Source organism: Cryptotermes secundus, unplaced genomic scaffold, assembly GCF_002891405.2.
Source record: "Cryptotermes secundus unplaced genomic scaffold, Csec_1.0 scaffold391, whole genome shotgun sequence".
In the NCBI taxonomy this organism is placed as follows: Eukaryota; Metazoa; Arthropoda; class Insecta; order Blattodea; family Kalotermitidae; genus Cryptotermes; species Cryptotermes secundus.
The window spans coordinates 227067-241341 of record NW_019737394.1 but is presented as its reverse complement, the minus strand read 5'-3'; the positions used below and the strand labels follow the sequence as shown (position 1 = coordinate 241341).

The window sequence follows — 14275 nt, the reverse complement described above, 5'->3', positions numbered from 1 at the left end:
AAAAAGGAAGGAGACTATGTACAAAAATTATGTACTTGTTCAACCCCTACTTTTGTGTATATAAATTAGAAAACAAGAGTGCAGATAATTTTTGACTTCCTTATGTGTGTGTGTGTGCGTGCGTGCTTGCGTTATATATACTATATACTAAAGGAGCACAAACATGGATACTGCAAAAGGAAAATGACACCAAACGGAGAGAGAGTGTAATTCTTAAACACATTTTTAGTGTGAACAATAATATGCAGTAGGATGGAAATTATTGATTTAAGACCTAGTACAGTGCAGTGGTTTCAGTAGGTGAACAGTTGCCTGAAGATGGCCAAGTAAGGCCAAAACATGTAGCAATTGATGTGATTTTAATTTTATTTTAAATTAAAGAGAGATTGTAAACAGTTTTAAGTTAGACAGGAAGTGAATGAGTGAGTAATACTAAATCCTGCAATTCACTTTTTTCCTTCATCAGTTTACATCGTCACAACATTTTTCTGCAAACTCCAATTGAATATTTTCTTCACAATTTTCCAAGTAAGTGTATATATAAAATATTTTCCCAACCAAAGTTCTGCACTTCCCATTTTCCTCATCCAGGCTACATGCTCAATCCATCCATCTTAATTTCCCTACACTAACGAAAGCAGACAAACCATATACATCATAAACTTATCATAAGAGAATATCCTAAATTACCTAATCTTTAACAATATTCAACTTGAGCTCTACTGTCAGAGTATTGGGGCAGTATCAGCAGCATGAGGAGAGGATTCTCAGAGGTTTTTACATATCAGCTGATGCATAGTAAGTCAGAATCATGAAATATGTGTGTCAATAGACTACCTACATGTAATGTCTCATTGTCTAGAATTAATTTGTCTCCTATCATTCGTATGTGAAAAGTACCACGTATACTTGGTGGTATTAAATAGTCATATCCATTGCATGCCATGACTATATAAATTATATTCTCTTATTTATAAAACCACAACCAAGCCCATAATCAAGAGAAATGCAGAATTAACCTCCTAGTAGCCACATGTTGATACAGCTTAATTATATAATTGTAGTACTGATTAGGATGACTCAAGCAATAATATTCTGAACTTATATACTTGAGGTGCTGTGTTTTAATCTTGCCTGGGACAGTGGTTATAGTGAGGTTTTTGTTTTTACCCAGTCCTAGGCAAATGCCAGGGTATTACCTTAATTGGGGGACCACCACTTCCTTACACATCCTGCCCAGTTCATTATTCACCAAACATTGTACCATTCAATGTTATATGGCCCCAGATATTGACAGTGTTATGAAGTTAAAAAGAAGAATTAGTGAACAGTATGCATGTTGTGCTCATAAGTATCATCTATATAACCTTTATTGCTGATGAAATTCTAGTGACTGAAAGTTGGCTTATAAAATACAGATTAAATTCCAATAAGTGCAGATGCATGGTGAAGGTACATGAACATCAGACTTACATCATAACAACTTTATGTTCCCAGGTGATCACACATCATTGTGGTGAACTGATTTTCTGACAGTTTGGAGTAAATGCCTCAGTGTTATGAAAAATCTGTCACATTCCCAAAATTCCATGTATTTTTATCTGTATTTTGTCAGTAAAGTTTTCCTGAGTGACATGTGGCTATAGGTGATTGCATCACATGTGAGTCTAATTACTAAAACTCACATGTTTATTGTTTGATTATTCAACGTTAACATTGTGTTTTTTCTTTGTAAGAATTACTGTTTTTTGGCTGTTTCAGCTGATAACTGGTCTGTTTTCAGGTCTCTGGTCTTCCCATTAGGAATGGCGACCGGCATGCTGGTGAAATAGCATCGATGTCATTAGATTTATTAGAAGGTGTTCGTCACCATTGTATTGCACACCGCCCCAATGAAGTTCTGAAGCTTCGAATTGGCATCCACACAGGACCAGTAGTAGCTGGTGTGGTTGGGCTCACCATGCCTCGCTATTGTCTGTTTGGAGATACAGTGAACACTGCCAGTCGCATGGAATCAAATGGGGAACCCCTTAAGATCCACATCAGTCCACAGTGCAGAGATGCACTAGACAAGATTGGGGGTTATGTCATGGAAGAGAGAGGTCCAATCCAGATGAAGGGCAAAGGAACAGTGAACACTTTCTGGCTGGTGGGAGCAACAGATAAAGCCATCCAGAAACGTGAAGTATGTTTAAGCCCAATAAAAATTAATATTATTATATTTCAGCATCCGGTTACACTCACACAATATATATGGACAAATACCGTCTTAAGTGCAACAATTTTATTGTAGTTTTTGCTTCTTTTTCCTCCTCCACACTACATGTTTCGGCCCTAAATGGCCATCATCAGGTGTGTATCACTCACGTAGCTGTTACACTGCTTGTTAAAATTTAAAATCACCAGTCTTTCTAATTGTATAAAATCTTTGTTAATCTACACGCGTCGATTTGATTTTTAAATTAGCACTTTTTAAAACTTTAATTCAAGTTAAAATGTCTATAAGATGTCTGTTCTTTCTTTTTCAAAATTTTTAATTAAAATGTATTCAGGGCATGTACCCTGAATGCTTACTCCTGCATTGACATATCCTAACATTTGCTTCTGTATTCGTATCTCAAAAGAATCTGCTTTTGTGTGGTAGTCTGCTGAAATTTACTCTTTCATTGAGATCTTGATGTGATACTTAGAGGGAATTGATTGAATGCACACTGTGGGTCCTCATAAAAGCTGTCTTACCTTCATCTGAGGCATGTACATTTTGAAAAATATCAGACCAGCACTGTCTTAGTATTATGTACATCCAATTAATTACAAACTCTTACCATCTTAACACTTCGTGGACCGGTGACTTAAATATTTAAATCACCCTGGGGACAGGCATTTTTAAACATACTACCCTAACTTGTGCACTGTTCACTTTAAAAATTAATATAAAATCTCCTAATTAATTTTTTGAACTAAAATTTTTGGAGAACACTTACCAATGCTCCTAGAAGTGCTTGAGGGTGTGATATTTTTGGAAACTTTCCCCTTTGTGAAGTGGCATTACACAGAACTTGCAAATGTAGACATACTCCTTTTTTTGTGAACTGTGCAAACACGGCATTGCCTAGAAGTATTCTTCCCCTTGGAATGTTCACTCTTCACAATTTTCACGAAGGTATTTTTCCGCATATCACTCAAGAGTCGCCCTGGGGGGTCCTGGGAGTTGATGGGCCTGGTCGTACTAAGTCTTTGTGTGACCCTGGTTCTGCTGCCACCATCTGGACTGTAGCCCAGGCCTTTGCCACATTCATCAGAAATGATTTGTATCTCAATTTTGAATCAGGGTTTAGTTTTTTTTTAATAGATTTCCCCACAATGTTACTACGCGCAATGTTATTACCCACATTATCGTTGGAGCTACTGTCACTTTTACTGTCTGTGGCCACAATTTTTGTTGTCCACCGTCACTGTCTGAATGACAATTAATCCGTTACTACGCGTCTCACAAGGCAGGTCAGCTAGGTCATTGGAGGAGAATTTGTTCTTGATCCATTCTCCCCACTAGCTACTGGCTGATACACACAGCTTGAAGAAGGCAAAGCATTTTCCTTTATAGTTTGTTAAGTAAACAGCGAGGTCAAGTTACTGACTGCTAACTAAACATTCCAGAGTCTTATCACGCATCTGCAGGCGGTTACGTGCAATGTAGGTGGCGCCAGAGCAATGTATAGTGTGTTGCAACTTATCGTGTTTTAAAAACCTGGTAACACGCAAACGGTCCGCCATGTTTAAAAGTGAAAAACCTTTTAAAGGGTGCGCGGTCCGCAAAGTGTTAACTGCTAATTTTCCCATATGTATGAAAAATTGTGTCTCTAATTTATTCTGATTTCCATTTCCATAAAGAAATGCACATATCTGCTGGTTTAGTGCCATCCTTGTTCCACCAGACCTCTTGTACCTCCGCTTAATCAAACTTATACTTTGTTAATTCTCTTTCTCTTACATTCAAAACTCTGGATTTCCTGTCTAGTGAATATCTCATGAAGACAGGTTTCTTTCTTGCCCAGTACCCATGATACATTGGGCTTTTTCAAATGCCTGTTCATTTTTTCTGAACTACAGGCAACCTGACTGTTCTCCAGTTATTAATTTCATTGACTTGTGTATCTTATTCAGCCCCTTACATGCCAAGTTTGACCAAAAAAATGATGTTCCAAGAGTCAAAATTTAGAAAATGATAAACATATTCAAGGGATTAATATTTTATTTTAAAGTGTACCTCAAATACTTTTGAACATAATTAGTACATTTCAACATGTCCACCATTTATGACCATGCATATGTCCAGTTGCTGTTCTACTTCTGTCATACATGCTGTAGCTAGCTGTTATGTGCTCAGCAGCTTCTGTTGTTCTTGCTTCCAAATGATACAGGTCTCAAATTCTGTCCAAATAAACATAATTCTTTACATAGCTCCAAAAGAAAAAATCAAATGGTGTCAAATCAGGGCTTCTAGGTGGCCACACAATTTAGCCACCCTTGCCAATCTTCCCAGAAAATATGCACCAAGATGTGCAGTGGTGGTGCAGTCTTGCTGATGGCTGCTCATGAAACAGTTTATTTTGGAGGAATGTAAAGGTACAACATCCGGTGTTATGCCTTTTGCGTATTTTGTGACAAAGACCCCGAAACCCCATCATTGTTTTTAATACATTGTTCCTTAACAGCAGTCATTTGGTTAAAGTTGAGTAGGAAAATAACCGTGGGGGAGAGGGGAGTTTGAGGACCTGAAGAAAACGCTGTCTCCACATTCCACTCATAAGTAAACATGCTATTTCAGAATTCTGAAAGAGAGGAGCAATTATTAGGACAACCCCTCACAGAAGTATAGCCTTTAAGAGCCTAGTGACACCGTATGGGTATGTGCAGTCCATGCGTGCACACAGTGTTTTAAAATGTAATTTTAAGACAGGAATTCTTGTTCTACTTACATTATTTTTGGGCACCCGTTTTATAAGTAGACAGTCTTCCCTCCTGCATCATCTAACTGAATTCAGAGTCCGACGTCGCAATTCATGCACTTTGTCCGGATGTAACTCCATTTCCCACGCGAAGAGCAGACACGACACCTCAGTCTCGTATTAGAGGAAGTCGGCCAGTGATGTCGAGTGGCCTCCTCTAATAGTAACGCTTATAAAACATCGCAATTTCAACTATCCACCATGGCCTCATTTCGCATGGAAGAAGCCGAAATTGAGAGGCAGCTGATAAATGACACCGATTCAGAATGCGGTACAGACGACTCTGAAAGTGGCGAGGAAGCAAGGGGGAAATGCGGGGCTATTCCGAGAACAGTACCTCTGTGTGGCTAGTCCAAGATGTACACAGTCAGAGTTTCTGAAGGACATAGTACGATAAGACTCCGACCACACTCGTGCATAAAGAAATGTTCGGACATGACTGGAGAATGTGCAGTACAAACATAAACTTCCACCCCTTTTGCCAGGTAAGACATAGTAAGACAGGATGTCAGCAGCATGCATTTATACTGCAGAAACGTTTTGTGCAGAAACTGTATGCATATTTGTGGACAGACGCTCGAAACTGGGAAAATTTCTTTTTTGGAATCAGTGTAACAATTTTTACAGATTTTAAAATCTGTAAATTACAATATCTGATTCTATATTCTTTCTAGATAAAAGCAGCGTTTATTTCGTTTGTTTATCACAAAAATTGTAGAAATCACAGCATTTTCAGTAACATGCTTACAATTTTTAACACTCTACAATGGTGGGCATTTAAATTAACTCCGGCCTGCTGCCATTATGGGAATTTAAATGGCCTGTCTCTTGAAGCACAGATAGAAGACAAGGTAAAGGCTCTGGAGGCCCATAGGGTTGTGAGACATCAAGGCCCCCACATTTTCTAGACAGTCAGTGGTGAGGTCAGCCTTATGTGCCAGCTGCCCTCTACTCCCAGGAAAATCCCTGGTACTCGTTTTTGTTAGAGGCTGAGTCAACCCCAGGGTCACATTGTGGCTGGAAGGGTTAGGTCAATTGAAAAATCCAGTGACCTCATCGGGAATTGAATTTTCAACCTTCCAGCTTGCAGCATAATGCCTCAATCAACTATGCTACCACATTCCCCAGATAGAAGATAATATATCTGTCAGTATTGTATGAAGCTGTAACTGTTAAATCTTACTTGCAGGTTGATCTTGCAGAACTCCCACCATTGTTTTGCCGACCTCGACGAAGCCCTAAACTGAATGCAGACTCTAGACAGGCATCGATATGCGGAGGCAGTCGTCGCCAGTCCAGTGTCCCACGGGGTACTGGAGGAACAGATGCTCAAGACAGCACATCCTCCCTTCACAACTCCAGCCCAGCAACACGTGGAGGACGTTTACGTGTTCCTGCATCGCCTCCCCCACCAGCTGATACCCCCACTTCAGTTGCATCACGGACCACTCTGGATGCCAGTGCAGCAGAAAGTACTTCCCTGGAGCACTTATCTCCACCAAGACATCACCGAGTAATACGAGAGTTCCGGTCACTGGATCCATTTCCTGATGGACATTTGAACCCATCCTCTCGACTGACCCTTCAGATCCCAAAGAGGAGCTCACATTCACTGGAAAACTGTGTGGGCAGCAGTGGGGGTAAATTTCCTGCGTCCATTGACAGTAGACACCTTATAAATAATAATCATCCTAATGGTGACATACTTCCTGCTAGAGGAGACGTTAGTGCTGAAGATGTGCGGGCACCACTCTTGGGAAATGACATTAACAATTTTCATATCGTACAGCAAGAAGCATTCCCAGATTTCAAGCCAGCCAAACGATGGCATTCACTTGAAGAAGTTCCAGGGTCAGATTCAGCAGTTGTAGTGGCAGGAGAAGGAGGCAAAAAAGCAGCATTAGCACGGGGGTCTCTTCGTAGCTGGCTGGCTGATCTCTTCAGTGGCAATGGACTACGTGCTAATGATGCTTCTCTGAGGAAAGGGATTCATGGCCATGGCTATGGTGATCTGCAGTCAGAAAAAGAGAGCATCGTGTGATGTGTGCATCAGGGTCACTTAATCAGAAAATAGATCCACTGGCAGGTACAGCGTTGTGCAGTCTGAGGAAGGGTTCACTGGTCACTGGCTGTGGCAGCGATGGAGACACAAGATTTTGTGATGTAACTTCATTAGTATGGCCAAAATATAATTGAATTTTAAGTCCCTAATATTATATTTCAGCGTCCTGTTGCAGTAAATAGTTAATTTTATTATGTAGACCATATTTTTCTGCAGCTTTCATTGTTGTTCTCCGTGTTGCATTCACCACTTTGTTCACATCATGTTTCTGCGTCACATGGCCGTCATCAAATGTGCCAATTCTGTGATGTGAGTTGTGTCACTGTATTTTGATTATTTTAAGAATAGCTTAATTAATGTCTTAGTTAAAATACTGGTGTTAACAAGTTTGCTACTGGCCTCTCAGTGGGCAATTTAAATACCCAGCCCAGGGTTTTTAAATGTCATACTTTTAATGCATTCATTGATTAGCAAAATCCAGAAATGCCTCTACTCATGAACTATGACAGACAGGAATCTGTTTGCACATGTTGCTGTCTGCCCTAAGTCAGATACCATAATTACATACGGGAATGCTTATCTGACCACTGGTCGAATGTGGGAGTGAATGTGTTAATGAATGAATGTATAAGGGGTGGGCCTTCTTGGCCCTTTGCACCATGACCACAGTGATCTATTGTGCATCATAGTGTTAATAGTCCAAATGTTATTTCTTGGAGCTTGAACATTTTTTTGTAACCCACTGTGCATATTGTGTCTCAATATAGCTGTATCAGAATGAAGATGTTATTTCCATAAAGTCTCCATGCGTCAACCACAAACACCCCATAAAACAAAGACCATGAAGAGATAATACCAAGACAGTGCTGAGACACAATGTATACAATAGGTTGCAGCAGTTTTTGAGAAATAATGTAGGATTTAATTGATAATGCCAGTCTTTTCATTAATTCAAGCATTAGTTAATAATAATTAATTAAGCTTCTCTCAACATGAGCAAAATACAGTGAAAACGATGTCATACAATTAGTATACTTAATGATGGCTGCGTGAAGGCTGAAAGATGTCTTAAACAAATGAGTTAATGTTGCATGACAGAGAAGAATTATCACACAACCAAAGTTGTGTGTGGCCCCAGAATGATAGCTAAATTGTATAAGCATCTGCCCAGGACAACAATCTGAAATGGCCTTGCATCCTACTCACTTTTGTTTTCTCTCATTTACAATTCTGATTCATTACCGCCAAAGGGAATCAGTTTTAACGTCACTAAATTTGATGAAAACCTATTAGGTTACCTCTTCTGCTATGACAACTGTCATTGTTACCTTCTAAACAGTAACTTTGGTGTGATCTGCCATTCCCAGACTCCTCTGCATTGTTTACCTCAGGGCCTCTTGATCATGAAAAGATATCAGGAAGAAATCCCCCTGATATGTGGAAAGTCATGCAGTTCATATGAATGAATCTGCCATCAGTTCTTCAATGAACCTGTATGCAGTTTAATTACAGAAGGCTATGGAGACCAACCTTGCTGTTGTGTTGGATTTGAGGTTCTCACAGTGGTGACTGTGAAGGGTAAGATCTGGGCTGTAACACTATGTAGTTAGTAGAAATCTACATAGATTTTTGAGGAACATAGGTGGACTTCTGCTGAACTACGTGGCATAATAACCCAGATCATACTCTTCATAATGACCTGTTTTTCAATCTGTGTATGGCTCCATTACAAAGTGGAGAGAGATAACGAGCAAGTGCATGCATATTTTGTAATGTAAGTCTCACCATGTGACATTTCTTTATGTGGTCCTGTTGTCACTTTTTACTGTATACCATACTGCACATGTCCATGATAGTTACATATTTTAAGCAGATGCTATTGTAAGTGTATTCTGTAAATATCAGAAGGAAAAGAGATGCACTTTTTTTTCTAAGAATCAAAACTGTGAACTATCAGTACTAACTGCTGAAGCTATAGAAACATCGCTATGGTTTCCCTCATTTCAGATTCAAATTTTTGTTGTTTGGGTGCCTTGTCATTGACTTCATATGCCCCACGATAATAATATATCTGAAAAGAAAGAAACTGGGAAGTGCAGTGATGCTGCATGTTGTACTGGCATATTATTAACCCTTTCTATGCTATAAACAAGAACTGAAAATATTCTTTTGATTTCCTTTAATAACTGAAGCTGTTTGCACTTGGAATTATGAGGTTCTTGGACTTTGTCCATCATCCAGTAGTCGAAAAACTAGCAAAGTAGCTTTATAGAATACCAGTAATTCTGAGTGTTATACACCATTGTCGGAACCCTTCACAGTCTACATGAAGCTATTTGGCTTGTCAGTTCATGAATACAAATGAAATCCAATTTATTTGTTATAATAAACGATGTTTTTGCTAGCTAAGTATGTGTTGAAAGGGATAGGAGAATTGAGGTTTCTCCTTAATTGTGGTTGTTTACTGTCTGAACTCAATCAATACATTTTAATTGCATCAAAGTGACAATTCTGACTTAGGTGTATTGTTTCAAAATATAAATTCTGCAGTTCACTATTTCATTTCTGCCATAGTCTTACTAATACTGACAATATGTAATATGAAGACAGTAAGGTAAACATTTGTGTGCAATTTTAGAGGACACCTAAGTTAGGCTAAACAGACTGGTATGTCATAAACCGAGGCCACAAGAGGTGCACTTCCCTGTGAAAGTATATGACCTCTGTAGGATTTGAGTTTCTTGCAGCAATGGTTATGAAGTTTTACTTCTGGTATATAACACCATGTAAGTCTGTTGGGTTACATTTCAGAGGAACATTCTCGCTCTGCCTTCAGGCTCAGAGAATAATCCAAGGAATAAAGCTGCACGAATCATGTGACAAGCAGAGGTTGGCTGTGCCATCTGCTTCATGGCCCTCATGACAGGCAGCAAGCAGAGCTTGGCTCTGCTACCTCCTTCATTCTGGTTTCTTGCTTTGCTTATTTTTTTTTACCCTGAAGACAGAGCCTATATGTACCTCTGAAACATTTGTTGACTTTTCAGCATTCTGTATGGCAAACAAGATCTGAAAGTTCGTGACGATGGTATATTGCTACAAGTATTATGTTTTTGGACATTATCCATCGTCTTGTCCATTTTCTAAAAACCATCCTGTTTATTTTTGAACACGGTATTAACATCTCAAGAGAAGAAATCTCTTGTAGTTTGAAGAGCACGCAGTGATGCTCCACTGGTGTTTACAAGACCACTGTAACTGTTAACTGTATATGTTAAGGCGTGCCAATGTGATGAGCAAATTCATGTCTTACATCTTACATCTTATCTATCGTAAATGTTCTTCTCTTATTTGACCCTTTGACTGCCAAGCCCTGCCACAGAACTGCCTACTAAGAGTTCTAGGGCTGCTCCATGATTCAGCAAGAGAAATATTTTGTACAAAAGGCCTTTCCTTTTCTCTAAGCATCAGTACATCACATTGATGCCACATGTTGACAGAAATTCTGTGGTAATTGATCACCAATGAGCAAATTTCTTCAGCTTTAGTGGTACCCAGAGCCTGTCTAGTCGATATATGGCATGTAAAGGGTTATGACTGTTGAAACTTCTGTGAATCTCTCCCTGCTATGCTTCTGTAATGGAATCTATAATAGAAAGTTTTTTGAAAGCCTGAATAACTGCTGGCTGCTTAAGGATGACTGTGCGACACATATTGTATTATTAATTCTGTGAATGTTAAAGATTACCATTTGTTTTCACTTTCTCATATACATAGTATGGGAAAGTTTGTTATCATGAGAAAACTGATCTTGATATTTGGATATATTTACACATATTCAGCCCCCTTGAATACAAAGATATGGTTTCTGGAGTGCTGTCCTTGAGTTTATATGTATGGGCACCTCAATAGTTTAGAAATTTAGTTCATTTATGGTGTTAATGAGTTTATCCATTGTATGTCAGTGCACAATAAAATATGGACATTCTAACTCCAAAAATACAGGCCCCCAAACACAAAATTATGATTTCCTTGAAAACAGCTGTAACAATTATCATTAAATTATAGCAGTTTATGGAGACCATCTCATTAGTTAGTAAGTTATTGGAGAGGGTGGGTTTCCCCATGCACTGAGACCTGTATTGGTCCATTGTGCTTCCCTCTATGATTTCTACCAGTCTCTATATCCTACCGGTACTGGTGCTTACCATCAGTCCTGCCCAGCCAGCGAGACCGGCTCTGCTAGCTGAGAGGTATCTATAATGCTTCCCCCATCTACCAGAGGTATTAGAGAGACCATCTCCTTAAGTAAAACTGCATAGTTGGTATCTTCATGAAAATGATCGTACAATGTGATCTGTTAAGCATATATGAGGAAGCATGATCACTGTTTTTTCACTGATTTGTGCTTTTGATGATACAGTTGTGACAGCTTTTATATTCAAACTGTAAGGCAGACTTTTACCCATCAGCAATTTGAATGTAGGATGTCTTTTTCATATATATAAATTACACTGATTTGAAAATTTCAAAATGTTTCAGTTACCTTTATGTGATATGTGTTGCCATGTACCTACAGTTGATGGTAAGGGTAACAGACCACACAGCAAGTGTGAAGGAAGGGTCCAAATGGTGCTACCTTCCAAAGAATAAACATAACTGAATACGTGTACATTTCAGTTGAGGGCAGACATCGAACACATGTAGTTCTTTGTGATATCACTAACTTTTAATTTTCAAAGTGAAAGTTTTACTATTATGAATATATTATGTGCCAATATGTTTTATATTTAACATGAGTTTGAAACAACAGTTTTCCATTGGGGCTGAACTTGTCAGCTCAAGCTGAGACGGAGTGAAAACAAAGAAAGAAGTGATCAGGCAGATTGTCTGGATGGCTGTGAAAGAAATGTAGGTGTTAATTAAAATATTATAGGTGCCAAGTTATCATATAAATCATCATCATATATGTAAATAATGAATATTATATTTGTTGTGTCCATATCTGAAAATGTATGAGAATATGTGTTGAACTGAAATAAGATGTGAGTGTACATGTAACATGTCTATTTGTTTTCCTCCAGTTCCAAAGTCAAAAGCCCGTTTAATCAATTCACTTCTCTCTAGGTTTTCTGCTGCAGCCAGATGTATCTGACCATGTTGTAATGGGCATCTTCAGAGGTCAGCAAGATGTGCACATACAGAACACAGAATATCTTTTGTGACTGATATACAGGGGTGAGTCAAATGAAAGCGGTACCCAACTATATCATTTTTCTACGTAGTCTCCATTTCGTTCAATACAGGCCCTCCAGTGTTTACAAAGTGTATGGATTCCTCTAGAAAAAATATCTTGTGGTTGTCTGCGCAATCACTCATGCACTGCCTGCTGTACCTCTTCATCAGAACGGAACCTCTTTCCTCCCATCACCTCTTTGAGTGGCCCAAACATGTGGTAATCACTTGGGGTTAGGTCTGGTGAGTATGGCAGATGTGGAAGACACTCAAAGTGCAAGTCTTGGACTGCTGCAACTGTTGCACGGGTAGTATGGGACTGAGCATTGTCATGTTGCAAAAGGACACCTCTAGTCAAAAGTCCACATCGCTTTGATCTGACTGCAGGTCAAAGATGATTCTTCAAGAGATCTGAATATGAGGCACTGGTGATAGTGTTTCCCCAGGCGTGTAGTGCTCCAAGAGTACGCATCGTTCATCCCAAAAGAGTCAGCATAATCTTCCCTGCAGATGGCTGTGTCTGGAACTTCTTGGGTTTTGGTGATGAGGAATATTCCATTCCTTGCTCGTTCTCTTTGTTTCCGGTTGGTGGTAGTACATCCAAGTTTCATCACCAGTAACGATTCTCCAAAGGAAGCCATCACCTTCTGCTTCAAGGCACTGCAGAAGTTCTTCACACATGTGAACACGTCGTTTGAATTCTGGAGTCAGCTGCTGTGGCCCCCACCTTGCAGACACTTTGTGAAACTGGAGCACATCATGAATGACATGGTGTGCTGATCTGTGACTCATGTTAAGAACTTTGGCTATATCATCCACCGACACTCAGCAATTCTCCATCACTAGGGCTTCAACTGCTGCAATAGACTCAGGGGTCACAACTCTGTATGCCTGACCCGGGCGAGAAGCATCTGCCACAGATGTCACACTATTTCTGAATTTCCTACTCCACTCGTATGCCTGCTGCTGTGACAAGCATGGATAACCATACTGAACCTTCATCCTTCGATGAACTTCAATCGGTTTCACACCTTCACTAATGAAATACAGAACATTGTTCTTTCTGATATATTGGGTTTTTGGACTCTATCCACTGTCCTGGTTTTTAAGATAACTAATAAAAACACGACGTTTTGGAAACTGGATCTGTTTCTGTCCTCAGGTGAAGGAAAACACCTATTCTGTTGGGTCCGTTAGAAGGAGCTAGCCTCAATCACTGAAGTCACTGAATAGGACAGTTCTTGCCCGTGAGAGCCTTGCAGTAGCTCTCTCTGTTTTCTTCAGTGGCATTTACTATTGCCGCCCACTCGACACTTTCCCCAATTGTGGCGGGTGTGAAGCTGGCCACATCCTCAATGTCACAAATGATTTTAAACAGTCTCCTGTAATGTTCATCTGCTTCAGGATATTTTACGTTTTCCTTGTATTCTGCCTATAGTGAGGCTCTTCTTTTGCCCAGTATGCATGGTAGCCAGGCACCGAGGTGCCCGCCATGTCTGGCATGGCACGAAACACAAGCCTCAAGCAAAATCTTAAAAAATTTTTACAAACAAGGACTGCAAAATTTCAGAGCTGATCAGTAAGAGCATGCATAACTACCAGCAAATATCTCCTTTGCACTGATCGCACACCACCAATAGTCGAACTGACAATCAGTCGATGAACCTCCGAATGTAAATTCCACCACTTTCCAACCGCACACTACAGCACATCCATCGCNTGTGTCTACTAAAAAAAAAAAAAAAACCGTCACCATAATCCAGTCTGTCTTGGTGTCGATGCTGCACATTGCTGTCAGCTCTCATATTTATACAGCACTCGCTCTCTAGCCAATCAGCGCTCACAATCGCAACTGCAAGTTTCGCTCTTCCATCACGCATGGTATAAAAGGCGAAGCCCAAAGCTCGCAATTTCTCCGCACGATTGGCAATTTTCCAAGGCGCACACCGGTCTGTNACCTCTCGTCAGAGAG

At 39.7% G+C, this 14275-nt stretch overlaps 2 protein-coding genes across 3 annotated transcripts in view; one reads left to right on the top strand and one right to left on the bottom strand.

The window, feature by feature from the left end:
- Nucleotides 1–9331, top strand: part of LOC111870313 (receptor-type guanylate cyclase Gyc76C) — a 263240-nt gene extending 253909 nt beyond the window's left edge. For both annotated transcript variants that reach the window (XM_023862486.2, XM_023862485.2), the window contains exons 19-20: nucleotides 1784–2185; nucleotides 6199–9331. In XM_023862486.2, the coding sequence (XP_023718254.1) occupies nucleotides 1784–2185; nucleotides 6199–7050 (1254 nt within the window). In that variant the 3' untranslated portion in view covers nucleotides 7051–9331. The remainder of the gene's footprint in view (nucleotides 1–1783; nucleotides 2186–6198) is intronic.
- A 3108-nt stretch (nucleotides 9332–12439) lies between these two features.
- Nucleotides 12440–13305, bottom strand: LOC111870309. Its single transcript, XM_023862482.1, has 3 exons — nucleotides 13147–13305; nucleotides 12948–13050; nucleotides 12440–12684 (listed from the first exon to the last, which is right to left on the bottom strand). Exons 1-3 carry the CDS (start codon nucleotides 13303–13305, stop codon nucleotides 12440–12442), a joined length of 507 nt encoding a protein of 168 aa, XP_023718250.1.
- Nucleotides 13306–14275: the final 970 nt, after the last annotated feature.